General features: G+C 41.2%; 1 protein-coding gene across 2 annotated transcripts in view; it reads left to right on the top strand.

The window, feature by feature from the left end:
- TSG101 (tumor susceptibility 101) overlaps positions 1-20,710 on the top strand; it is a 37,456-nt gene extending 16,746 nt beyond the window's left edge. Inside the window, exons 5-10 of one of the 2 annotated variants that reach the window (XM_037040355.1) lie at positions 309-435; positions 4,136-4,202; positions 7,272-7,363; positions 17,483-17,685; positions 18,943-19,182; positions 20,368-20,710. In XM_037040355.1, the coding sequence (XP_036896250.1) occupies positions 309-435; positions 4,136-4,202; positions 7,272-7,363; positions 17,483-17,685; positions 18,943-19,182; positions 20,368-20,457 (819 nt within the window). In that variant the 3' untranslated portion in view covers positions 20,458-20,710. The remainder of the gene's footprint in view (positions 1-308; positions 436-4,135; positions 4,203-7,271; positions 7,364-17,482; positions 17,686-18,942; positions 19,183-20,367) is intronic. The other variant, XM_037040356.1, reaches the window with a different exon arrangement.
- Positions 20,711-26,871: the final 6,161 nt, after the last annotated feature.

Here is a 26,871-nt window from a genome sequence, read left to right as displayed (position 1 = left end):
TTATTGATTTAAGGAGATTTCCCTTTATTGTCATAGACCACAGGTAACTGAGACTGCAGAGAGTGACGCTGCAGTTGGGTAAGCGGGGAGCGCTGTGCACGACACAGCAGACTTGCTCCTCGTAAATAACTCAATACGTACATGATCACTTAGCTTTATTAAGCTAATTAAAAGAAATTTTGGGGTTTGGGGTCCTGTAAAGAAAATTATCAAGCTGACTTGAAAACTGATTCTTAAAAATGGCCAAACTTTTCTATTTTGCCAAGAATGAAATCTGTAGCTGGTTTAAATTTGTCTTCTGTTTTTAGCCACAGTCAGACTTGTTGGGGCTTATTCAGGTCATGATTGTAGTGTTTGGAGATGAACCTCCAGTCTTCTCTCGACCTACGATGTCAGCATCTTACCCACCGTACCAGGCGACAGGGCCACCAAATAGTAAGTAGAATGGGGATTTGATTTTTAAACTCATAGGAACAAAAGAGAACAAAACCTTGTTAACAAAATGTTTTTAATGACTTTACTTTGCTTTTTAGCGTATCAAGTTAGTGGATTTTTTGGAGGCGTTCTGAGGCCCCACATCTGCATGTGCAGATTCCCACCAAAGACTGGCATTTGGGCTTTCATTTGTGGGTAGAAACCCAACTCCGGGTATGCTGGGTTCCAGAAGTGGGGGAGAAGGAATGCTGGACCAGAGCTAGATTCTTTTTTAATTATGCCATGGAATAGCCTTATTTGATCAGTTTGGAAGTAGATATAGCTTGAAAGGTAATCTGACCTCTTCTTTACAACTTCAGGTTCAGTGTTGTAGGTGAAAATCAGTAACAAAGTCAACTAAATCGTTCTCATTCAGCTATTCTGGGTATACACAATTGGACATCTAGCTCTCAGCCTTCTTCTCTCCAGTACAGCCAATTCATGACTTTACCTGGGGTGGGGCGTGTGGAGTCTGTACCAGTTCTCCCCTAACTGGTGCACATTAGCTCTGTTATTCTGGGTTTTTTAAAATAATTCTTACTGATACTTTAAAATCACCCTGATATTTGAGAATTGGTTGTACTTACTTGTTTTGACTTTATTAAACCTGCATTGATTTCATTGTTTTGAGTTGTGATTATTGTTACATATTTTAAGATTGTAATTAACCAGGCTTATTTATCTTACAAGTCAGATTATATGAGCTTTAATATTTCTTCTGAAAATTATCCTTTTCCTTTTTAATCCATTCTGTCTTGAGGAATGTCTTGACTCATAAGCTGAATGGGAATTAAACAGAAAGAACTCTCTGAACCCATTTCCTTTTCCTTCCCCATCTCCTAGAGTGAGCTTGTTTCTAGGATTCAGTCGTACTCTTAATAAAGATGCCAGGTATTCTTTCAGACCCAAAATTTTCATCTTACATTCTGTTGACTCTAGTACCCAAGATGAGATAAATTTGCTCATATAAGTTTGAAATATCAAGTATTTCCTAGTTTATCATTCATGTTTATTGTTCAAATAACATAGCAGTGACCACACAAGGTAGGAACCTGTTCAGCAATGTAGGCAATCTCCTGAGCAATGTTCTTTCCTAAATTTCTTCCACCTTTCTACGGACATTGGTGGAAGCACAGCATTTGAGAAGGAGACCACGCCAGAGAGGTCACCGTTGCAGCTGGGTTTTGTACTCACTGTAAATCGCATTAAGCAGTCTAGAACTAATGTAAGTAAGTTACTAAAAGACCGTCTTGTTGTCTATCCATTCCAGTTTTAATACTTTTTATACACTTAAACAATATTATTATTAGGTATAACTGTAAAGAAATGAAAGTCTGAGTTCCATTCCCCACACACACCAAAGAATAGCTCAGAAATTTGGATACATACTTAAATATTATCTTTTGAGAAATTATATACTTCTATTATTACTCAAAACATATTCTTGTAAAGATTTTATTTATTTTTAAAGAGAAGGAGAGAAACATCAATGCATGAGAGAAACATTGATCAGTTGCCTCTTGCACAACCCCAACCGGGGACCTGGCCTACAACACAGGCATGTGCCCTGACCGGGAATCAAACCAACTATCTGTTAGTTTGTGGAACGATGCCCCAATCCACCAAGGCACACCAGTCAGGGTTATTACTCAGAACATTTTGAGCTCCTGTTTTACCTGTTTTAGGACTTTTGAGCTAGCTATGAGTCACATTTAAAAAGTGCTATGTTCAAACCTCATTTTTTGACAACTAACAGTAATAGTCAACATTTATTGAATGGTAACTGACCTATACAGCTAAGCAGTTCACATTCGTTTTTATTTAATACGTCTGTGTTGTGCGTATTCCTTTTGCGTCTGGCTCTAAAAGCACTTAACTTCGTTATCTTTTTCCTTGCCAGTCTTGGATCCAGATAATATATGTTGTTTCCCAAAATTAGAATTTGAAAACTTTGGTAGAATTGTTAGCTTTTCAGAACCTCAGAAAAGGAAAATTGCTTATAACTACGAGGTGGTGGTTTTAGATGTGTGAGAGAGAATCCAGCATGGGAGTAGTAATTGGGTGCCACGTGTTACTTTGTATATAACTCACTTTTTTGTCCAGTGTTTTGAGGGGAAACATAAGGATGCGCGTTATACATGGGTATAATAATGGACATAACAATCCCGTGTATAATGTGCACAAAAACGTGGGTGCTCGTTACACACGGGAACACATTGTATGTGGCAAAATACTGTATGTATGTTGCTGACATTTAATAGGGCCTCATTTTTTTGATATTCATAAAGTTAAGCTGTGCTCTGCCCCTACGACAGAAAAAAAGATATTTTGTGTTACCTAGCACAAACAGTCAAGCAGAGGCTTTTGGGAGGCTTTTTGTCTTCTGTAATAGATTAACATCATCGTAGCTTCCTTATACTTAAGAAAAAATTTACTCCTGACATCACAGATCCATCCTAACAGGAAAGCTGTGTACACTGGTACTTGGCGATGTGTGCTCAGCAACTCGGGTGAAGACTTCTCAGATCTCCCACCTTACTTGCATTCTGTGCTCTAAAGGCTTATTTCTTGAAGGCTCCATGTCTCTTGCCTTTAAGCCTTCAGATACCATTCCTCTGCTAGACCACATTTGTTCACCCCACCCCTGAGGTTTAGATCAGCTGCCTCCTGTGTGACCTCATACATAGCGCTCTGTGCCCCCCTGTCATCCCACTTACCACTCTGTGCTGTCGCTGTTTGCTTACTTGTCTCCCTGACTAGACTAGAAGCAACTCGAGGCCAGAAAGTTGCTGTCTTCTTTTTTGTCATCAAATTCCCAGTGCCTGTCACGTAGAAGGCACTAAAATGTTGATTGGATTAAGGACTGATTCATCATTTCATTCAGTGAGAAACATTTCACTGAGGATAAATTGATTCTCAAAGAAGTCATTTCCAGTTAAGGCCAAAACTGACTCCTCTTCTCTTCCTCTGTCGATTAGCCTCTTGGCACCACTGACAAGTGCTGTCATTGGTGTTTCCTTTGGAAAAAATATACAGCAGTTTTTAAGCTTGCTGGATTGGAGCCCTCTTTCTTTTGTTGTTTCTTTTAACCACTTTTGTGGTTTTTGTTGGTTTCTTTTAACCACTCTAGCCGAATAGTTTATATAGGACTTCTTGTAGTAATGTGAAGTCTTTTAAAGTCCTCAGTCAAGCCAACAAAACCAGCTGTGCTAATTGGTCAACAGAGTCTGAAAAGAAATATCAGAAGATGTCTTAGACATAATAAAGAGGTCACTTTCTAAGAAGCCTGCTTTGGACCAGAGGAGGGCAGAATCACCTTCTTCCAAATTCCAAGTTGAACCAGCTCCTGTCTCAAGTTGGAGACTCCTTGAGAGCTTGCAGAGCTGAGCAGGTTGACCTATTTGCCAGTTAGTCCTTGTTGGGATTGTCACATGTGTTGTCATGACTCACGTTTAGTGCTCTGAGAATCACGTGATTTGCAGAGCATTGCACTTGAAGTGAAGAACTAATACGGGTGGAGTGTTTGGTTTTTTTGGTGCTGTCATTTGGATTTTTTAACTATGAAATTTTGCTGTGGTTTGACAGTGATGGATATGTCATGTAACAGCCTACGTATCTAGGACTATGCATATTATTTTACTCTGTTAAAACTTATTTTCAGCTTCCTACATGCCAGGCATGCCCAGTGGAATCTCTGCATATCCATCCGGATACCCTTCCAATCCCAGGTAATGAAAATTGATCTTTTGAATCATTGCTAGAAATTCTACTGTTGATCTCGAGTCAAAATCACAGATGCTAACTAGGGCATTAAAGTAAATTCAGTTACAGTTTAATGGAAGATAACACTAGGTTCGTTGTTAGAATTTCCATTCTGGAGAAATGCGGCTCCATCCCGTGTGCAGAGAGGAAAGAGATGGGGTAATGACAGTGATCTTGATTGCTTTTGGACCTTGAAATTCTTGCTGCTTACCTTTAAGAACAGTGTGGGTGGCTCAAAGGCTATTGGAAAACTGATAATAATGAATTCAACCAGGAGAATAATATTTTAATGCCCTTTTAAAAAACTTACCTTTTCTGTAAATTGTAGGGGACAAATTAGTGGTTCATATGACGGAGTCAGTCTTGTCCCTATAATATTTATTCATTTAGTTCATAGACTACATCTACTACCAATCTTTATTTGATAATAACACAACACTAGTAATTAACTTAATAGTGCAGTCAGTCTATGAATAATGTATGGTAGAAAATCATGAGAACTAATTTTTTAAAAGATTTTAATTATTTAACTTTAGAGGGGAAGGGAAGGAGAGAAGGAGAGAAATATCAATGTATGGTTGCCTCTCATGCGTCCCCTGCTGGGACCTGGCCTGCAACCCAGGCATGTGCCCTGACAGGGATTCAAACCGTGGTTCTTTGGTTCTCAGTCCCATGCTCAATCCACTGAGCTACACCAGCCAAGGCTAATTCTTTTTTTAAAGATTTTATTTATCTTTAGCGAGGGGAAGGAAGGGAGGAAGAGGGGGAGAAACACCAACCTGTGGTCGCCTCCCAAGCACACCCCGCCAGGGCTGTGAGAAATAATTCTTAACCCATGTTTTAAGTGTGCACTTGTTCCATTGACAATCTAGGAGTAATTTCAAAAGGTGGACTTTGGGCAAATTTAAAGGGCAAAACTGATGACTGTGTGAGATTTTCAGCTACTCTAACAATTAACAAGAAATTTTTAACCCTGCTAACTCTTATCATCAGATAACCCTCACAAATAAATGCAGCCACATTTCCTGAACACCCGCTATAACAAAATATATAGATTTACAAATACACCGTAATGTGCAATACCTTATAACTTAAATTTAGCCAACGTATTTCTGAGACGTTCTTAATTTCAGGGACGAGCTTTCTGAGGTAGTGAGTATTGTGTCATTGGACAGACGGGCCGGGGCTTCATTGGCATCTGCCGGGCAACAGAGGAAGGTCCTGTGACTGTAACGTGTCAGCAGGCTGTGAGTTGTAGATTTCTCGAGGTTCTTAACTTGCTTAATAAGTTCTAGAAATGGAATCCTAGTTGAATTTACTAACTGAAATTACAAACCTTCATTATTAACAGTAGCTAGTAAGAAGGAACTTTGGACATATAGGAGATAGTTGTTGGAAGGACAATAAGGAAATGGACTTCTGAATAATAAAGCCATTGCAGAGAAACTTGTAAATAAAAATGAAGGCTGAAATTATTGACCAAAATGGAACCCTTATTCACTTACCATATGTAACCATGAAAGTTCATTTTGTGAGGTTATTTGCTTTTAAGAAGTTCCTTTTTGCTTATAAGAAGTTTCTTGTAAGAAAGTCTGTTTTGTGAGTTATTTGGTTGCTATTGTTCAAAGATTTGGTGGTTTTTTTCCCTGTGAAATGTAACTTTTCATCTCACACTGTAACACGCTAATGAGTTGGGGAGAGCAACTGTATTCAAATTGCCATTGATACCTTTCTGTGTATAAAAGGTCTCGGCAGAAGAGCTTCAGAATCTCTGTCTTCTTCCTTTGTCCTAAAGGAAGATGAATAACTCTTCCCACAAACTGAAAGGTCACTGGTTCAATTCCCAGTCAAGGCACAGCCTGGGTTGTAGGCCAGGTCTCTGTTTGGGGGCACGCGAGAGGCAGCAGGTAGATGTTTCTCCCACATACCAATCTCTCCCTCTTTCTCCCTCCCTTCCTCTTTGTCTAAAAAGAAATAAATAAAACCTTTAAAAATATCAGGATGATCACTAGTAAGATACATAATTTCTAATCACTAGGGTGTACACCTGAAACTAATAATACTGCATGTCAATTGTAATTTAAAAATGTTTAAATGATAAAAAGAAAATATCACAGTAATCCCCCCCTTATCTGCAGTTTCATTTTCAAGGTTTCAGTTACCCACAGTTAACCACAATCCAAAAATATAAAGTGGAAATACAGAAATTAACAACTGATGAGTTTTCAGATGCCTGCTCCCTGTACCATGATTAAATCTTGCACTGTCTCGCTCCCTCTTGCCCTGGGACAGGAGTCATCCCTTTGTGCAGTGTTCCATGCTGTATATGCTAACTGCCCGTTAATCACCGGGCCCACTGTCATGATATCACAGTGCTTGTGTTCAAATGAACCTTATTTTGCTCAGTAAAATGGCTCCAAAGCACAAGCGTAGTGACTCTGACCATGTGTCAGGGACGTTGTAAAGGGTGTTTCTGAACAGTGCTGAATAGGAGATGGGAGGAGAATACTTCTAAGGAAGTTCCTTCCAACCCTGATTTGAATACGTGAATGACACAAAATTTCCATAGAGTGAGAAATTCTTAAAACTTCATTTAAAATAAGTAGGAGTATTTTTCAGATCAGGTATTCACAAAGGTCATCAGTGAACCACAAGCCAAAACTAAATAGTACCATTTCCCTGTGCTAGGAAATCAGAATGGAAGAGCTCTGTTACAAAATACGTGTTGTTCCCCGATCTGATGCTGTTGAACTTCCCTTAGAAATACTCTAGTGGCTTTCTGCCCTGAAGGGAACTGACCCTCAGGGAACCAGAGCCAAGCAAGAGCATTTTAACCATTCACTGTGAGAGTAAAACCAGTGTCATTAGGGGATTTCTGTAGAGCTTAGCTCGACTAGGCAGACCCTGTAGCTCTAAAACTGTATAGTCCTTAACTGGTCAGAGAATGACATGTGAAGCTTAACTTCCTGAGTGGGGATCTGAAGACAGTAGCATCGATCATCTTAATATCTGATGTTTTTGATTCTTGTCTTTAGTGGTTACCCGGGCTGTCCTTACCCACCTGGTGGTCCGTACCCTGCCACAACAAGTTCCCAGTACCCTTCCCAGCCTCCTGCAACCACTGTTGGTAAGTAGCCTTCCAAACTGTATTTTTCCACATAAGCAAAGTCTGAGTCTCCTGTTGTGAAAAGTGCACTGTGTTTTTTTATTGCATAAATTTGGCCAGTAACATTGTGTAAGTTGAGGTATACAGCATGTTACTTTATACATTTACATGTTGAAATTTTACTGTCGTAGCAATGTTATTGTCTATATTTACTACTCATTCCCCGTTTATTTCCTTAAGCACCATTAGTCTTATCCTTCCCCCTCTCTCCACCTCCTGCCTGCTTTTTACATTTACACTGGAGTGTTAGAATACTCCTTAGAGGACAACCTCTTCATGGTAATTTACTTCAAAAGCCTTCTGAAAGGTGTTTCGGCTTCTGTCCTTGGCTCCCTGCACCTGTTTATAAAAGCAGCAAAAGCAGTCCTGTGAAAATAGACAAGTCATGTCACTTCTCTGCTCAGAACCTTCCATTGTTTCCCCATTCCACTCAGCTCATTCCCAGGTTCTTAGGCCTGCAGGGCCCTGTGTGATCCTGCCTTCCTCCCCCTGTTATTTATATGACCTCATCTCCTACTACTGTTCTGTCTCAAGAGTTCGTCCACTGCCCGTTTTCTCTGCATGGAGCAGTCAGTCCTACGCTGGCCAATCAGCTACCTCCATCACCACCAGCCCCCCAGTACACATACCCCCCAACATCAGAACGGTGTTGATACCTAGACATTCATCGATAAATATTTTGCTGAGTGCCTCAGTGAATGTAGGATCTCGTGAAGTTTATTTTTCTGTTACATTTTCTCATAAGTTATAACCACCCAGAAATCTGAAGTATAAATTCCTGCCCCAAAAAGCATTTCTCCCCGTTTTTATCATTGACACATTGTAGTTGTTTAGATTCTCATGGCATAGTTTTGATTTTTTTTTATTTTTCTCATGTTTAATGTGGCAATTCAGTTAGAAACCTGATGATGGGAGATCTTAAAACTGTAAGCAGAGCACGCTAAATCTTGTTCAGCTCTTAATTTTGGTTCAAGTGGCATCAGTAAAACGCGAACGGTGCTGGTTTGTCGCTCAGTTTCTCACAGAGACAACGGCACACCCCCTTTGGTTTGTGGAGGGGCTCGGTTTCTGCAGGTCCTTGATGTGTTCGCTCTTCAGAATAATAGGGCTGAAGCATTTTAGAGCTTAGAGTAGATAGATGATTTCCATCCATCCAAAAGTGGGAATGTGGGGGGGGAGTATATTTAAAGTCAGATCTCATGTTTATGTTTTTAGGACAGGCTAGCAAAGTAATTAACATTTTATTGTATTTTTAAAAGTACTTTTTATGAAAGACTAGAAATAAATTATTATTTTATGATAACCTAGGATATCCTTTAATGTATATTATTTTTCTAACCCTTGTTGCTACCTATAACTGGTTTCTCATCATGCTTTAGTGATACATTGTGCACAGCTTGTTGGACTTCAAAAGTGTGACAAAGCAGGAACACAAAGTGCCATTTGAATGTCAGTTCACGTGCAGTGGCATTTTCTCAGCCTGTCAGTGGTTAGCAGGATTTGTACTACTGTCTGTCTGCCACTGTGGCCGTGACAAAGAATAGATGTGGTTTTTTATCCTGGTACTCGGTGGAAAATGATAGTTTCTCTTTATAGGTTTTGATTTGATGATGGAAAACAAAACTGTTTAAAGGCACCGTTAACTAACATACGTCTTTATTGTTGCTTTTTGACCATCTGCAACAATACTGAAGCGAAACCACTTACAGATGAAGTGGGAGAGGCGGCATTCTCACGGCAACGTCTTCTGAGAACGTAGTGCCGGCTGAGGGTGGATACCACTGTGGGGCTTACATGGGTCTTCCTAACTCTGTTCAGTGTGGTTTTTGAAAAACGTTTAAAAGACTGTCAGAGGATTTGTCTCATCTCACTTTATAGCTTCTTTACTACGTGGGCAGACAGCTTTCTACCCATCTGACTTAGCACCACCTTCTTGAGATTGGAGCCCACTGCGGGCGTTGACCAAGCGGCGGGGGCAGCGCTGAATAATGAAAGACCTGTTGATGCTTTTCCGTCAGGTCTGGGCAGTTGTAGTGTGGTTTTAGTATGTTTGTGTTGTTTAAGTTCTCTGCACTGGTGACTTTGGCTACAAAAGTGTCCTTCTAGGATATGGCGCCCTGGGCACCCGGCTCGTGTAGGTGGACTGGCACACGCTTGCTTGCGTGTGGGTCTGGGCATCTCTGCAACCTCTCCCGCCTCCTTTGGGGACACTGTCTCACCCTCAGGGTTCGGAGCACTTCCCTCCAGTCCTCGGCAGTCGGTAGGTCATGAGTGCAGGTACGCTGAGGGCTTGGTGTGCTGTCCGTTAGCACCTTTCCTGCCACAGTAGTCCAAAACAATAGTGATAAAATGTTGAAAGCTTAAAAAAAAGCCTTCATGTAATTTAACAATGGATTTTGTAGTTGTTTTTAATCAGCAAATGAAAGGAGGGAGAAGCGAATTCTTTTGGCTTCCTGTTGTTATTCCAGTAGGGTACCTCTGACATTGTAGGTTCTTACATTATTCTCTTTCACAAAGTAATTTTAAGGAATGACTTTGATTCTCACCCATTTTTAAGGGCTGGAATTTCACTGCCTTTCAGGTTCATCGGTCTCTGTTCCAGTAGCGCCACTCATCGTTCATGATGACGATGGTTGAGTGATTTGTAGCATCAGTTCTTTTTTGAAGTAGTTACTACTTTTGTATCCTGTGTAAGGTCCCTCCACTTTTGACTTTTGATTTTTTTCAATGTAAACTAATTAAAATCTTTCTTTGTGGTGTGTGTTTATTTTCAAGAAGTGTAAGCCTGCCAATGACTTTCTTTAAACTTTCTTATTGTGGTCACAGAAACTTTCTAGGGTTTACCTAAAGAATTTTTAAATTCCAATAGTGTTTAAAAAGATAAATCGAGGGAGCCCCTGCTTTCTTTGAAAGTTCCATAGCCTGCACCGAGCCTGACACAGTATTAGGAGCTCACATACTCATAGACTGTGTAAAAGCTTCTTGTCAACAGCTTAATGAATTTGCTTGGTTTGCACTTAATAGCATGAATCAGAATGCCTTTGCCTGTATAGGTGTGTGAAATGTCCCTCCTACTTCATAGATTGACCCATGTTGTTTTGTTTTCATTATAAAAGGAAATAAGGGCTTGGTCCAGTGACCCACATGGGTTTGATACAGTTTCTGAGTAGATGGTCAGTAAGCTACTGCTTGTGATTGCTTAGCCCCCATAGTTGGCTCTCTAGCATGAATGCCAGGCCAAAACTTAATGTAGATCCAAGCAAGTAAGATCCTAAGTAAAAATGCTGGGCAAGGGATTCACTTTTGCTGGTTAGAGGTGTAGCAGAAAAGTTACTCTTTGGTTCACTTGTATTTGAGTTATAGGAAGTAGTGATCAGTAGTATGTGCTGTTAAAAGATAAATAAAACTAATTCTCTTAAGTGTTGAAAGATTGTTTTAGATCAGGCATGGTATAATGCACTTTGAAGATACTGGCCTAAATTATCTATTGAATTATCACATCCATTGGTAGAGTATTGATTTGCCTAGAAGAAAACTATCCTATTTCTTAAGGATTAAGTTCAGTGATCAGATCCTCACATTTAAGGGAGGTTTTGCTGAGGACTGTTTCCCAAAATCTGTGCTGCCTTTTCCATGGCCACCAACCCTGTGAAATCCGACTCCGCGTGAGTAGAGGTCAGTGTGTGGGGACTTTTAAGATATGCTAGTTTGCCACAGAGTCTTGATCCAGGGTTCATTCTAGCAGGTATGAATCATATTAAAATTTATTTTAAGACGTTTAAGGAAAAAAGTTGTTTTGTTAGAGAGTGATCTAGATGAGAATCTTCTACCACATTTTTTGTTGTTTATATAAACAATCTCTTAAAAGAGTCAGATTCATTGAATTTTGAATTTTAATGTGGGTTTTCTTTTTTGGTGTTCACATTTCAGATTTTTCTTATAATTCTTTTTAGAAGTGATGGATTTAAAGCATCCAAATATTCTGTGAGGTGAGGCCTGTGTGTGACAGAGGAAGGGACTAGGTCTGTTTGGCATTTCTAGCCTCCTCAGATGAACTGTGACCTTTGTAGAAAGCCAGGCAACTGCTGCCTCAGCTTGGGTCCATTCTGAGTGTAATGGCTTTAGCTAGAGACTTATTTGAAAGGACTTAGTTGGTGTTGTATGGTAGCATCTGCCTTAATGTATCTTTGAGAGAACGGTGTTTTTAAAAATGGGGATCTGAACTTAAGCCTAAGTATAACTTAATCCATTTTTATGTAATAATTTTAACAAAGTTTGTTGATGTGTTTGTGTGTGAACAATACAGGCTGGCTATAAAGAGACCTTTAAGCCTTTATTAGTTCCGGTAACTTGCACACAGATGAATGGAACACATCAGCTGCTGCACGCGACTGACCACACGTTGAGTGCCTCACCATATTCACGTCGTTGGGGTCCCCAGCCTCTGGGAGGGGTGTCCTGTCTCACAGGAACCATGAAAGTCATTTGGGATATATTGAGCTGTTTTAGAAACAGGTTTTAAAATTCTTTAATGCATTCTTACAAAATAGGGACTTGATGAGATAACATCTTCACCAGCCATTATTTTGTGAGTCACCCTTTGGGCACAAAACTCTAAACTCTTGTAGAAATTAGCCTTTTTGCTCTCTTAAAAGAGCAAGATTTTTCTTTCCTCCTAAAAGCCAATTTTCACCAACTAGAGGGAAGCCATCGCAGGCATTAGAATGTGTGTGGATTCGAGTGATGGTGGCTGAACCTAGGCAGGAACTCAGAGGAAGCAGATCTCCTGAGGTTTGGGGTTAGGAAGAGAGGTGAATGTGTGGGCCTTTCCTCAGTCAAGAACAGAGCTTAACCAGAGAACAAGAACAAAAGCAACGTAGAAAAGGCAGTGCCTGGGCTTAGACTCACTCAAAGTAGGAAGAGGGACAGATGAAAGCTTAAAAGCCTCTGGTCCTTGGAGGGGACCTGGAAGAGGCAGGTTGTCTTGCTGAGGAAGGTTCGTACTTTTGAAGGGTGAGGAATCGGGCACATAATTAAAGGAGTCTGGATTCTTGTTCCAAGGGAGCAAAAAGAGAGTGGAAGGCTCCCATCTGATGATTTCTGTCTTCTTTGAAGATATTCTGAGAATATTTTTGCCTTTGTGGGAAGATGATAACAAAGGGCTTAGGGTGTTTAGAAAGATTCAAGAGCATGGAGGATTTGGGTTCAGTTATAGCAGGTGAGGCCTTCAGAGTTCTGATGATCTGACAGAATGCAAGAGAGGCCACTGTGGCATACTGGACTGTAATACAGGACTGTAAGGAAGGGCAGCGTTGGAGCTTTGGAAACGTGCTGGCTGGGAGCAGGAGTGGTAGAAGGAGGTTAAAGGTGAGAGAACACGTGAGTAGAGATACGGATTGGTGAATTCAAGAAGGTTGCTAGTCATCTTAGGGTCTAAAGGTGGTGACATGAATAAAGAGGTGGTCAGAGAAGAAAATAAAGAGAAGTTGAGTGGAATGAGTGTACCAGTGGTGCAAAGCTGATAAATTCATGAGAACACTGGAAAAGTTGGGTGTTAAGAAGACAGGGATGTGAAAAACAAGACCTTGCTTTCACTGGCGAATGAGATTGGCCTCTAGCTTTCCAGCTCTGACCTCCAGAGCACATGTTGTCTGTACTTTTGTTTCTCAGAAATATGAAATAAGCTGATATACTTCGGTAAGGTCAGAAGTGAATTCTGGAAGAACACATTATATGGATTTGTGTGTTAATAATCAACCAAAGTATGAATCGCCTCTGTCTGAACCCTGTAGTAGGTTGGATACTGTTTGGGCTCTCCTCAGCAAGAGCTTTCTAGCAGAAGGAGGGAGGCCCTTGTAGGCAGAACCGGTGAACGCTGGGAATCTGCTCTTGGGCTCTTCCTGTGCATCAGCAGTATCCTTCGGACACACTGACGGACACTCCTCGGGAAAACTGGCCACGTGAGACACCGTCTGTACTAATTTTCCAAATCAGAAAAATACAAACATACAAACAGTTCTTCTGTGGTGAAAACAAGAGGAAGGGAACCCCCCCCCCAAAAAAAGCAAAACTTCAGACTCTCCTTTTTCAAGCCTGTGACACCTGAGAACACCAAATGTCACTTGCAGAGGCCCAGGAAAGCACTCGGAATAAGCCGGGTGTGGACCAGCTTTGGGGAGAAGACCATGTCACTAATCAGAAACAAAAATGAGGTGACTAGACCAGCTTATGGAACGAGTGGCGAGAGTTGTGGTCAGACAGGGTGACACTGACGAGCATGTGTGGAGCTGGCTGTGGTGTGGTTCGGGCTGCATGGTTCCCTCTTCCAGTCTGCACCTCGGGGCCAGGAAGGGGCTTGTAACGGATGGGGACGTGAGTGGCGAGAGTTTGGGCACATTTTTGCAAGCAGACTAAAGGGCCGTTTTCCCCGATGAGTGGAACTCATTGTTGAGGTGATAAATTTTTAGCTCAAAGAAGAATACTCTGTTAGTCCAAAGTCATTCTTTATTCATTGTGGACAATAAAGGTTACGTATACTTATAGTAATTCCCCATATAGTATTCTATCATCAAACATAACTGAAAATCAAAATACTGTTTATACATTTGCTCATCGGGGACCCTAAGTGAAGAACATTGGTAGTCATAAAGAGAATCCATACTTAGGTTAAAGGAAGGACCTTTTGAAGAAAGTATCTGGGGGATACATTCATTTGATCTGAAATGTGCAAGGACATTAACACACTGGTTAGGAAAAGTCATTTAGAAAAGAATCTGAGAATAAACAAATATATCAGTTGCTGAGGTTTTGGGATGTCATTCTCTTTTGTTCACCTGGTAAAGAGTAAAGGAGAAAAACCTGGCAGAAGCGAAGCCTCCTGAACCTGTACGTTGGTTTAGGGAAACTCTTCTGTTCTCAGTCCTCTCACAGGCCTGCAGTGCTTTGCTGTCTCCTTCAGCTTTGTGATAAAGCCTGAGAATGGACTTAGCCTAAATCAAGTGTTTTTCTTTGGCATAAATTTGTCATTTCATTTATTGGAAATTTAGGATTTGTACTCTGTAGGGACATAGCCTCTGCTTCATTGGTAAAATAGCCTATTGTTGAGGCAGTAAGTAGATATAGTCAGTAAAAATAGGAATTAGTAATCTCTTAAAGGGAAAGTACTTCTGAATCAACTCAGATTTTATTATTATTTTGCATGAAATTACGACATTTAACACACAATTTTTCCTCCCACTTTGAGAATGTCAGATCATACTTTGTCCTATTTTTACTATATTGTAATGTTTTTGCTATTACAGTTGTCCCGATTTTCCCTACTTGGTCCCCTCCCCCACTCCCTCAGGCAATCCCTACACCATTGACCAAGTCCACGTGTCATGCGTATATGTTCTTTGGCTACTATATTCCCTATGCTGTACTTTAATTCCCAGCCGATTTGTGTTTTGTAATCCCTTCACCTTTTGCACTCGTCATCCTGACCCCCTGCCATCTGGCAACCATCAGAACATTCTCTGTATCTATAAGTCTGTTTCTGTTCTGTGTGTTTTGTTTTTTAGATTCAATTATTGATAGCTATGTGTTTATTACCATTTTATTGTTCATATTTTTACAAAAGATTTTATCTTTAGAGAGAGGGGAAAGAGAGGGAGAGAAACACCAGTGTCTGGTTGCCTCTCATGTGCCCTCCCACCCAGGCATGTGCCCTGACTGGGAATTGAACTAGTGACCCTTTGTTTCACAGGCCAGCACTCAATCTACTGAGCCACACCAGACAGGGCTATTGTTCATATTTTTTAATCTTCTTAGAAAGACCATTTAACATTTCATATAGTAATGTTTTGGTGATGATGAGCTCATTTAGCTTTTTCTTATCTTGGAAGTTCTTTATCTGTCCATCGATTCTAGAGGATAGTTCTGTTGGACAGAGTATTCTTGGTTGTAGGTCTTTACCTTTCATCACTTTCAATATATCTTGGCCAGTCCCTTGTAGTCTGCTCTTCCCTTGGCTGCTTTTAAGATTCTCTCTTGCCTTTAACCTTTGACATTTTAATTATTAAGGGTCTTGGTATAGGCCTCTTAGAGTTCATCTTGTTTGCTGCTTCCTGGACCTGGATGTCTGCTTCCTTCACTAAGTGAGGGAAGTTTTCTGTCAATGTTTTTTCAGATAGATTTCCAGTTTCTTGCTCTCCTCTCTCTTCTCTCCCCAGCGCCCCTGTGATGTGACTGTTGGCACACTTGAAGTTGTCCCAGATGCTCCTTACACTATCCTCATTTTTTTGGATTCTTTTTTCTTCTTGCTCTGATTGGGTGTTTTTCACTTCCTCATATTCTAAATTCCTGATTTCTCAGTTCTATCCCCTCTGCTCTTGATTCCCTGTAAATTGTTGTTCATTTCAGTTAGTATATCCTTCATTTCTGACTAGTGCTCTTTTATGGTTTCCATGCCCTTTTTTATGTGTTGAAGTTCTAAGTTCACTGAGCATCCATATAGCCAGTGTTTTGAACTCTGCATGCAGCAGACCACCTGTCTCCATTTTGTTTAGTTCTCCCTCTGGATTTCTGCTCTATTCCTTAATTTGGGTCATGCGTCTTTGTCTCCTCACTTTGTCAGCCTCCCTGTTTGTTTCCATGTATTGGGTATAGCTGCTGTGACTACCTGGCTTGGTAGAGTGGCCTAATGTAGTAAGTGTCTCATAGGGTCCAATGGCACAGCCTCTTATATCAGCTAAGCTGGGCACTCAAGGCGCGTCTATCATGTGGGGCTATGTATTATCCTCCTCCTGCAGCTAAAACTTGATTGCTGTTGGCAGGTCAATGGGAGGGATTTATTCAGGCCAATCAGCTGCAAGGACTGGCAGTGACCACTGACCACCATGGAGGAGGATCCGCTGTGCAGGGCCCACTCCACAGATCAGGACTTCCTTCAGCAGGGCTCTGGTGCCTGCTGAGTCTGCCCTTCAGTGTGTCACTTATGGAGGTGGTTGGGTAGTGATGCTCCAAATTGGTGTATAGCTGTCCACTGGATGTGCAGGCTCTGGGGCCTCCTGGGAGGTGCAGGCCAAGGTCAGCACCCCTTTTGTTCTGTCTAGGACCACCCAAATAAGCCACAAAGCAATTTGTGGTGAGCTTGGAGGCCCAGCTGTGAACCAAGGCCAGCTGTTTGCTGCCAGTGCTACGCCTGGGGCCACTTAGCAATAAGCATGGGGCATGCTGAGGCCAGGTGCTATTTGTTTGAGAGAATTGTGAAAGTCTGAAGCATGAGCCAAGACAAGCCATTCATATGGAAAAGCCTCTGGAAATAGCTTGGGTGGGCCCTGAAAGCTGGTTGGGGTGGAGCCTTGAGGAATCACCAGGATGGGGCAGTGTTAACAAGGTTGATGGGTCTCAGATATGCCACCCGCCTGCAGGCTCTGTGGCTCTGGTGGGGATGGGGAGGAGCGTTCAGAAAAGGAACAATGACCCCTGCCAGCATTTTTGTCTGGGAGAAAGCTGTCCCCCCAGCTCTTGCCCTGATACCCGACAGTTCCTCCCTGCATGTCTCTGATGCCTTTCAATCTGTTGCCCCCACGCTGTAGCTCAGAGGGCGTCAGTTCAAGTAAGTTTGTGTGTAAGCCCCTTAAGAGGAACTGCCTGAGACTCTAGCAGTGTGTCTGCCACAGCCTCAATCCCTGCTGTTTTTTTCTGCAAGAAGTTCTGGGGACTTACCTGGGGACTTCCTGGCCACTGGAACCCTAATGTCGGGCTGGGACCCCTTGCTCCTGAGAGGTTGCCTGCAATTTTAATCCACCACTTGTGGGCATGGGACCAGCTTGTTCCACGTCTCCACCCCTCCTACCAGTCTGAATGTAGTTTCTTTAATTCTGTAGTTGTAGGGCTTCCATTCAGCTCGATTTCTGACACTCTGAATGATGGTTCTGTAGTTCAGTTGTAATTTTGATATTGCTGTGCGAGGAGGCGAGCCGTGTTTACCTGTACTGCCATCTCAAATGAAAGCCTTCCCTTTATCCTCTTTTTGAAGGTTCCTATGAAAGTAGAAGAAGCTTGGGAAATCAGTGTTTTTGCCTTCTTCTCCTGCAGGTCCCAGTAGGGATGGCACAATCAGTGAGGACACCATCCGAGCTTCTCTCATCTCAGCAGTCAGTGACAAACTGAGGTGGCGGATGAAGGAGGAGATGGACCGTGCGCAGGCAGAGCTCAATGCCTTGAAACGAACAGAAGAGGACCTGAAAAAAGGTCACCAGAAACTGGAAGAGATGGTTACACGTTTAGATCAAGAAGTAGTAAGTAACTTATTGAGTAGTTGCCATTTTTACATTGAATTGTAGGCAGGACAGAGTGTTTTGTTACCTTGTCACACTGGACAGTGTGGGGTGTAGTCAGAGTTCAGTAAATTGTACGTGTCCTTTTAAGCATTTGAATATTGCTTCTCTACAGCTCTGTTTAAAGTGGAGCCTGTGTTTGATCTTGATTTAGAACATTTTTGCCTGCTCCTTCACCTGGGGCATGAGGTTTTGACCCAAAGGAGGACAGTTCTTTGAGTACTTGATTTGCTGGTACCAGGAAGGAAGAATTTCAGAGAGCGCCCAGCCCTGGTAAAGATCTGCAGACTTCAGGGTCAGCTTTTTTTGTTTCCAAATGTTGTGTGACTATATTTAAAGTATCTTAATTAAGCCCATCTAGTTTAATGATCCAAAGTATGAGGGTGACTTACTAGCTACATGTAGATGTAGCGTTTGCAGCTTGTAGCTCCTACGCTTTCTCACACTTCTTATCAGGCTGCTGTGCCCTGAATAGTCAGGGAAGTCAGCCCTGTGACTTCCACAGGGAAGTAGAAGCACTAGCACGTCAGTTCGAGTGCCAGCTTCATTCTCTGCTCTCCTAAATTCTGTGAGGGAGAATTTATTACAGGAAATGTGCGTTTTTGGTGAAAGGGTTGAGTGTGTGAGGGCTTTGGGAAGAGGGGCTTGTTATATGCACATTAGTTTTACAAAATTATTCCAGTGTGAAGTGAGCTTCCCAGTAGCCAGGTGTTTTCAAACGTTCAGGAAAGCATCCCCAGTACAACTCGGGGCCTGCAGCTACCACCCGTGATACCTTGCGACTGGTATTCAGGTGTTCAGGGGTCTGTGTGTTGAATCCTCTATGGACTGGGGAAGAATTATTCTTCTGTGGCAGAGGCCCACTTGTTTGAAAGAAGGATCACTTCTGTGATTTTCATGTCAGGAACCTCCAGCGGGACAGGTTTAGTTTACAATTTCATTGTCAGTGGTCAGTGATAAGCTCGTCGCTGCCACTGAAAGTGATCAGCTCGAGTACCTCCAGCGTCACCCCATGCTCACTCAGCGTGCTACTGGAGACCACACCTTTCCCTCGGCCTCCGGCCAGCGTGCTGTCTGAAGCGTTCATTTCATCTGTGAGTTAAATGTTGCCTTTTCATTAGAAAATCATTTCTGTGAGGTTGAGTTGGAGATGCCTGACAAGCAGAGAACTGTGTGTAATTAGTATGAAGTCATCATGTGTGGACTGTTCTGTTTCAGGCTGAGGTCGATAAAAACATAGAACTTTTGAGAAAGAAGGACGAAGAACTCAGCTCTGCTCTGGAAAAAATGGAAAATCAGTCTGAAAACAACGATATTGATGAAGTTATCATTCCTACAGCCCCACTATATAAACAGATCCTAAATCTGTACGCAGAGGAAAATGCTATTGAAGACACTATCTTTTACCTGGGAGAAGCCTTGAGGCGGGGAGTCATAGACCTGGATGTCTTCCTAAAGGTATGTCTTCCTCACCTGCTGTCCGGGATTTTGGAACTTTTAGAGGCACTGAGTTTGAAAACCACAAACCAAGTGGGTTTCTCTGTAGGGTGGGGGTTAAAGTTCCTCATCTTTCCAAAAGAGAGTGAGGGTAGAAGGCGGTGAGCAGTGTCCACTCACCTGCAGAGGGGTGAGGACTGTCCGAGCTGGAGAAGAAGATGGGCTTAGCGCTGCATCTCTTCTCTTACTGCCTGGTGTGCCTGGGTGGGTCAGGAGGTACAGTCAGATTCCCGTTGGTTCTTTCAGGTCATACCTTCTGAATTGAGATCACTGGCTATCCTGCCCATTGTTTTTCTCATAATTTTTCTTAGAGCTAAATAATTTTAGACCTGTTTTTCCAGATCAAACAGCCCTGCCGAGTTTTGGGCTGCCCTGATACTAAAGCCCTTCTGAATGAAGGTTGTTTCAGGCTTAACGCTGTTGTCCAGACATGAGGCAAAGAGCCTGTGAGCCAGATGTACCTACTGCTCCCTGTGGGGTCATGAACAGCACGGTTGTAGGAACAGTAGTAGCCACCCCCTTTGGGTACTGAGTCCAGCTGCTGTTGGTGGTGCTGTTGGTCACTTGCTCGTCTTGCCTTTCCCACTGGGAGTGAGGGGCGAGACTACTCTTTGACCTCTGCAGCACATGAATGGCCGGGTTCCCTCTCTAGACACTCCCCTGCTTAGGTGGCATAGCCCGGGGGCAGCTGCACGTGGAGAGGAGGCAATCGAGGTGTGCTGTTTGCTAAGCACTGGACAAAAGCTGGCCTTGTGTTGCCCGTTCCTGCCTTTTCTGGTCAAGTGAGGACGAACAGTCACAGTTACCACAGCTTTCTGTGACTTTTGTTAGGGTCACAGTACAAGTTGCCCTGGCATCTTGATATTCTCCAGGTGTAGCTCAAATTCCTGAGCCAGATCCTGCAGTATGGTGCTTTTCTTGTGGGGAGAGAGAGAAAGAGAGAGAGAGGTAAATATAAGGTCTCAGAAGACTACCTTCATTAATACAGCTTACCACCAGCATAAATCTAGTGGAGTTTAAAAGGCCACATGAAATGAAGTATTGGTTCCAGAGGAAGGTTGGTATAATGAATTCTTAGAATTCTTAGGTCTATACTTCGTGCCTCGCCAAAGCCATTCTAAACTGTTGAACTTTCCACCCTCCCAGCATGTACGTCTTCTGTCCCGTAAACAGTTCCAGCTGAGGGCACTAATGCAAAAAGCGAGAAAGACTGCCGGTCTCAGTGACCTCTACTGACCTCTCCGACACCAGCTGGACATTGCGCTCTTCTTAAGCATTCTTTTCTTCTCTTTCTTTCTCTAATCAGTAGGTGCCCAGAATAAGTTATTGCAGTTTATCATTCAAGTGTAAGATATTTTGAATCGATAATATATTTTCTGTTTTCTTTTGGTAAAGACTGGCTTTTATTAATGCACTTTCTATCCTCTGTAAACTTTTTGTGCTGAATGTTGGGACTGACTATGCTAAATAAAATTTGTTGCATAACTGCTCTCTCCTTTACTGAACACCTTTAGGAAAAATCTGTGAAACCTTAATAAGATGCCTGGCTTTTAATTTAGCTACAAAAGCATAATATCCCGTGTAAGGTGAAATTTAGCTTTATTTATTCTATAGCATATAAAGTGAATTGTGTTTAATATGGGATATATACATGGACATCTCAATTTTGAAATAATTGAAATTCAGGGATTTGAGTGGCTTTTTCTGTGAAAGGTCTTGGTGACCTCCTCCTGCAGTCTACCTTGATTTGTTTCCTGTCTAGGCCTGGCGGCAGCATGACTCTTCCCACCAAGAAGAAAGTGGCAGGAGGCCACGCTATATACCTAAGAACCTACTTTAACTAGGCAAGACAGTCTGGCCACAATTAAGGAGGAAGATACAATGTACTCTTTTATTGTCATTGGAAGTCAGTCTTCCTGGGAAGTGGTGGTTCTGTTTGTGACCACCAAATGAGCCAATTGTCCTGCAGAACTCCTTGAATAGAATTTTCTCCATCAAAATGAGAGAACTAGAAAGTTCATGAAATTATAAAAGAAACATATGTTCTAATTTGAGATTCTTTTTAAGATATTTAGTTCTCCCAAGAAAAGAATAACCAACTCAGTCATCACTGAAATCACTTTAGATCTTTTCTTTAGAAATAAAAATCTACTTGTAAATATCATCAAAATATAAACTAGCAAGTTCAAGGTTTAATTAGTGTCATTTAGGGTTATTTTTGACCCATAGCAAGTACAGGTTTCTTTCTCTTCAGCAGCAATGAATAACAGATGTTTTAGGAAGAGAGGTGCTTTCACAAAATCAACCTGAAAAATTAACTGTGCCTCATAAATGTTCTTTACCTGTATGTTATATTAATGTTAAATAACTTTTCACTCAGAAACATGCTACCTTATTTATGGTAGAAACTATATGCACACTCCGAAGATTCTTCAAAATACTTTGTTGTATTAGCTATAGACAGGGCAACACCCCAAGAAGTATATCCTTTTGTTTTAAGCCTCTTGTAGCCACTGTGGAGTTAGAAGAAATCATGAACATAAGTTTAGAAGAAACACTTGTCACTGAACATCCGTTGTGTGGAAACATATTTGACAGTGTCATAAAACTGAAATGTTTCCATCAATAATTTCTCTTAGAAACTTCTTACAGGGTTTAGTTGGTTACTTAAGATAAACAGTTAGGAGGGTAAGTACAGAGATCCAGAAATTAATCTGAAATTAACTTTACCACTACCAGTGAAGCCTGTGCAGCAACAGTTGAACAGAATATGTCATCAGTCCACAGCGAGTGCCAGTTATGTGCGCAGCAGTGAGAGAGACAGACCCCTGCCTTGCTGCTTAAGAATGTGAACATGGAAACTTCTGGCCAAGATGGAGGCGCAGATGAAAACACTGTGCCTCCTCGCACAACCAAGTTTAAAGACAACAAAGTTTTAGTAACAAAAACGCAACCAAAACACAGAAAATTGAACTGTATGGCAGTCTGACAAAAACAAACCGTTCAGCCAGACCAGTAAGAGGGGCAGACCCAGGCGCGCGGGTGGCAGTTGACAGATCCCAGGCTTGGGGTTGTGATGGGTAGACCCAGTGAAGGCATAAGGCCGCAGGCTGACGGTGGTCACCCATTTGCAAGCAGATAAACCAGGCAAAGGAGTGAGCAGTGAGCTGGACCGTGCAGGCCCCAGCGGCAGGAAGCAGCAAAGGGGACCGCCATTGCCCCTCTTTGACCCCACCCCCATATACAGCATCACAACCCAGCAACTGAGTTGCCCCGCCCTGGTGAACACTTACGGCTCTGCCTCTCATACTTAAAAGGCACAAACAGACCAAAATATTATGGCTCAGAAAGAACTCAAATCCCCAGAGCCAATAACTCTTAAGTGACCAAGAAATAGCCAACCTGTCAGATGCACAGTTCAAAACACGTGATCAGGATGCTCACAGAACTGGTTGATTTTAGTCACAAATTAGAGGAACAAATAAAGGCTAAACTAATTGAAATGAAGGGAAATGCACAGGAAACCAACAGTGATGGAAAGGAAACTGGGACTCAAATCAAGGGAGTGGACCAGAAGGAAGGAAAAAAATGACTAGACAGAAAAGTATGAAGACACAAGAATTCAGAAAAATGAAGAGAGGCTTAGGAACCTTCAGGACATCTTTAAACGTTCCAACATCCGGATTATAGGGGTACCAGAAGGGGGAAAGAAACAGCCACAAGTGGAAAACTTATTTGAACAAATAATGAAGGAGAGCTTCCCCAGTCTGGCAAAGGAAATAGACTTCCAGGAAATCCAGGAAGCTCAGAGAGTCCCAAAGAAGTTGGACCCAAGAAGGAACACACCAAGGCACATCATAATTACATTAGCCAAGACTGAAATGAAGGAGAGAATCCTAGAAGCAGCAAGAGATAAGAGGACAGTCACCTACAAAGGAGCTCCCATCAGACTGTCAGCGGATTTCTCAAAAGAGACCTTACAGGCAAGAAGGGGCTGGAAAGAAGTATTCCAAGTAATTAAATCCAAAGACCTACTTCCAAGATTGCTCTATCCAGCAAAGCTTTCATTTAGAATGGAAGAGCAGATATAGTGCTTCTCAGATAAGGTCAAGTTCAAGGAGTTCATCATCACCAAGCCCTTATTATATGAAATGTTAAAGGGACTTATCTAAGAAAAAGGAGATAAAAAATATGAACAGTGAAAGGACAGCAAACTCACAGTTATTAACCACACCTATAACAAAAGCAAACTAAGAGGACAGCTAAATCGGGAGCGGAAACATATAAATGGAGATCACATGGAGGGTTAGCAACAGGGGAGTGGGAGGAGGAGAGGTGGGGAGAAGGTACAGAGAATAAGTAGCATAGATGGTAGGTAGAAAATAGATAGGGGGGAGGGCAAGAATAGTATGGGAAATATAGAATCTAAAGAACTTGTGATATGTGGACATAAAGGGGGGAATGGTGGGGGAGGGTGCACAGGGTGGAGGGGAATGAAGGGGGGAAATAGGACAGCTGTAATGTCATAATCAATAAAATATATATTTAAAAATGAATGTGAATACAATCGCACGGAAATGAAGTGCTCATGAAAGAAAAATATGAGAAATGTAACAACACATATTTAAGGGACTTAATCTCATCCCTGTGGCAGAATTCAGGACTCACTAACTTCCAAGACACTGAAAATGCAAAACAACTCACGTCTCACCTGGCAACTACTTCATGAATGGCCTCCCACTGCTCGGGGTCTTTGGCACTTCCTGTGTCTGCGCTCAGGTCCCCAGCGGTGTTCACTCCACTCTACACATAGAAACTGAGAAAAAGGGACCAAGATGCCTATTTACTGCCTGGTATTATGTAACAGGAAATTTTTTTTTTAACCTTAGGAAAACTGTTACAGTTGCCCTGAGTGGTTTTCAACTTGGATTGTTCAACAGAACTATCAAAAAATGCAGATGTCCAAGTCCCACCTCATATCTGCTGCATCAAAGTCTCCAGGGGTGGGGCCCACCATTCTACCCTGGCAGAGATTTCTGCAAACAAGAGAGTGACAGTTTTGAACTTTGAACTATTGATATTTTAACTTTATCACTTCAAATCCTTTTCCATATCCAGGGCTTATATTAGGTGAATTTCCAGGGTTCCTAGCCAGAAGAAACTAAGATAAAAAGAACTGCTATGACCATAGTAATCCTCCTCTGAGCTTTAATTTTTTTTTTCAATTCACATGAGGAATTCATGTCACTTTTCTGAACTAGACTGGCCCAAGTTCAGTGTAAACTACATCATGTTACTTACTGCTGTAATTATCATTGTAACCATACACATACAGGATTATAGTAACAGTTTTTCCACATTTGTATTTCTGGTGGATTATTATAAAAGTAATTTCTGTGTAAAAAGAATAAAACACTAATAATAGGGCCTAAAGGGCAATAAAAGTCCTTTCTCTCCACCCAGGAGCTATTTTACTTTATGATTAAATAGCTACATGATTAATATAGACTAGACATATTTCAGAGTATGAACGGCTCGCAGGTCCTTTTAAGGCTTATCACTTGAGTCTCCGTGCCCCCCAAGGATCAACCCCTGGCAGCTTTCCGAGGGGATCCCAAGCCTCTGCCCAATCAGGAAATGGAAATGGGCGGAGTCCCAGTTACAGCCACTCCCTGTCACATGGTTTTGGGGAAGTGCACTCAACTCCCAGGCTACGTAAGTTAAGATGCCCACTGAGAAGGAAATTCATATCATAAAACCTCACCCAAAGTAATGCTTTTATTAGATTTATCTAAATTAAAACTGGTAAATCTGACGGGGTTTTGGGGGGAGGAAGGGCATGGTTCTCTACCCAACTCCAGCTATATACCACAATTCCAACAGTATATACCCACGGAAATTATTTAAAACTTTCGTGTTGCTAATTTGCATAGCCTCTTTGCAAAGTAAACACGGTTTTTTTAACTCCATCAAAAATTTGAGAAACAGTAAATGGATACTCCTTTATCAAGTCTTTTAAATAATTTTTCTCTGAGAGTAACCCATTTAGAGCACAAAGCTTGGTAAAGTGGGAACAGAGAAACAAGACAGAATAACTTGGGCAAAACAGAATCAAGCCTTAGTCTCGGCAGGCAAGGGAAGGAATGTTGGCACAGTCTGATGTTTTAGGAATGTGAACTATTTAAATAGCACTAGCATTATTAGGGATTTTTTTCTTACTGGATTTAAAAAGTAACTGTTAGCCAAAAGAAGGGCAGTGTAGCTATAGTAATAGCAAATGAAATGAGTTTTCAACAACAAAAAAGCATTAATGGGGATAAATCAAAATAATGAGGTGAAATAATCCTATAATATATAATAATTATAAAGAGTCAAAATATATGAAGAAAAATTGGAAATTGTAAGGTGTATTTGATTCATAATATAGTGGACAATTACAACAGCTTTATCAGAAATGTATATAAATGAGGAAAAATTAAATATTAGTACAATGTAGTAAAATTAAACATCAAAGTTAGTGTGACTGAATAAATATACAAAGATCCTCATGCCCAGTATAGTCCATTTTTCCCCAAAAACATAAGGAACGTGTACACTTCCTACTGATTAGGTCGGAAAGTAAAAGTTTCACAGATTTGAAAGAGCTGAAGTTAAGCCATTTCTTTGATTCAACTGAGTTAAGTTAGAATCAGCCACAATAACAAATTTTTAAATGTTTCAAAGCAATACACACACACACACACACACACAGTTAAATGACTCAATTAAAGAGAAAATAAAACTAGGAATTATAAAATATTTAGAACCAAATGACAAAGTACCACAAAACCAAAACATGGTACTCACTGGTAAATATGTTTTTAATGCGTTTTTAAAATCAATGACAAAGGCTTATTGATCATAATGTAAAAAGGAGTAAAGATAAGTGTAGAAAGTAGTAAGATAAGAAACCAGTATCAAAATAGAAAGGTAATTCTTAGGGAAAGAGAGACTGATAAGTTAGAAAACTAGCAAAGCTAGGGGGTTAAAGGGCTGCATCCCAAGCAAATATTAGAAAACAGAAGAGGTAACTACAGATACAGTAAAGGCTTAAAAAGTCATAAAATATGAAACATGCCAGTACATTTAAAAACTTGGATGAAATGGACAACTCTAGAAAACTTCCTAAACTGCCTTAGGAATGGAAAATTTGAATAAACATACATGATCTATCAAAAATCCCTTCACTATTTCAAACTTATACAGATGAGTTTTATCAAAACCAAGGAACAATTAATTCTACACAACCTACTTTATTATAGGAAAAAGATTTTGGTAGGAATAGTAAAATCCTGATACCAAAAATGAGCAAAAACTGCATGAAAAATAATAAACCCATGTCACTTACACAGATGTACAAGTACTACATAAAGCACTGGCAAATATAATGAAGTGGGGTTTGAAAATCACGATACAGAACTGCAAAGGTGGCTCAGCACCTCATGAGATTTAGAGAAAAAGATATGATTGAATTTTACAAAGACCAAATAAAATTCCAAACCCATTTAAAGTTTTAAGAAATAAACTCAACAATCTGGAAAAGAAGGAAACTTCCTTAACTTCAAAACACAATCTATCAAAATCCAAAACAAACATTTAATGAAGAAAAAT

Source organism: Sturnira hondurensis, unplaced genomic scaffold (assembly GCF_014824575.4).
Source record: "Sturnira hondurensis isolate 20B ecotype Veracruz unplaced genomic scaffold, ASM1482457v3 Scaffold0002638, whole genome shotgun sequence".
Lineage (NCBI taxonomy): Eukaryota > Metazoa > Chordata > Mammalia > Chiroptera > Phyllostomidae > Sturnira > Sturnira hondurensis.
This window is presented reverse-complemented; position numbering and strand designations above follow the sequence as displayed.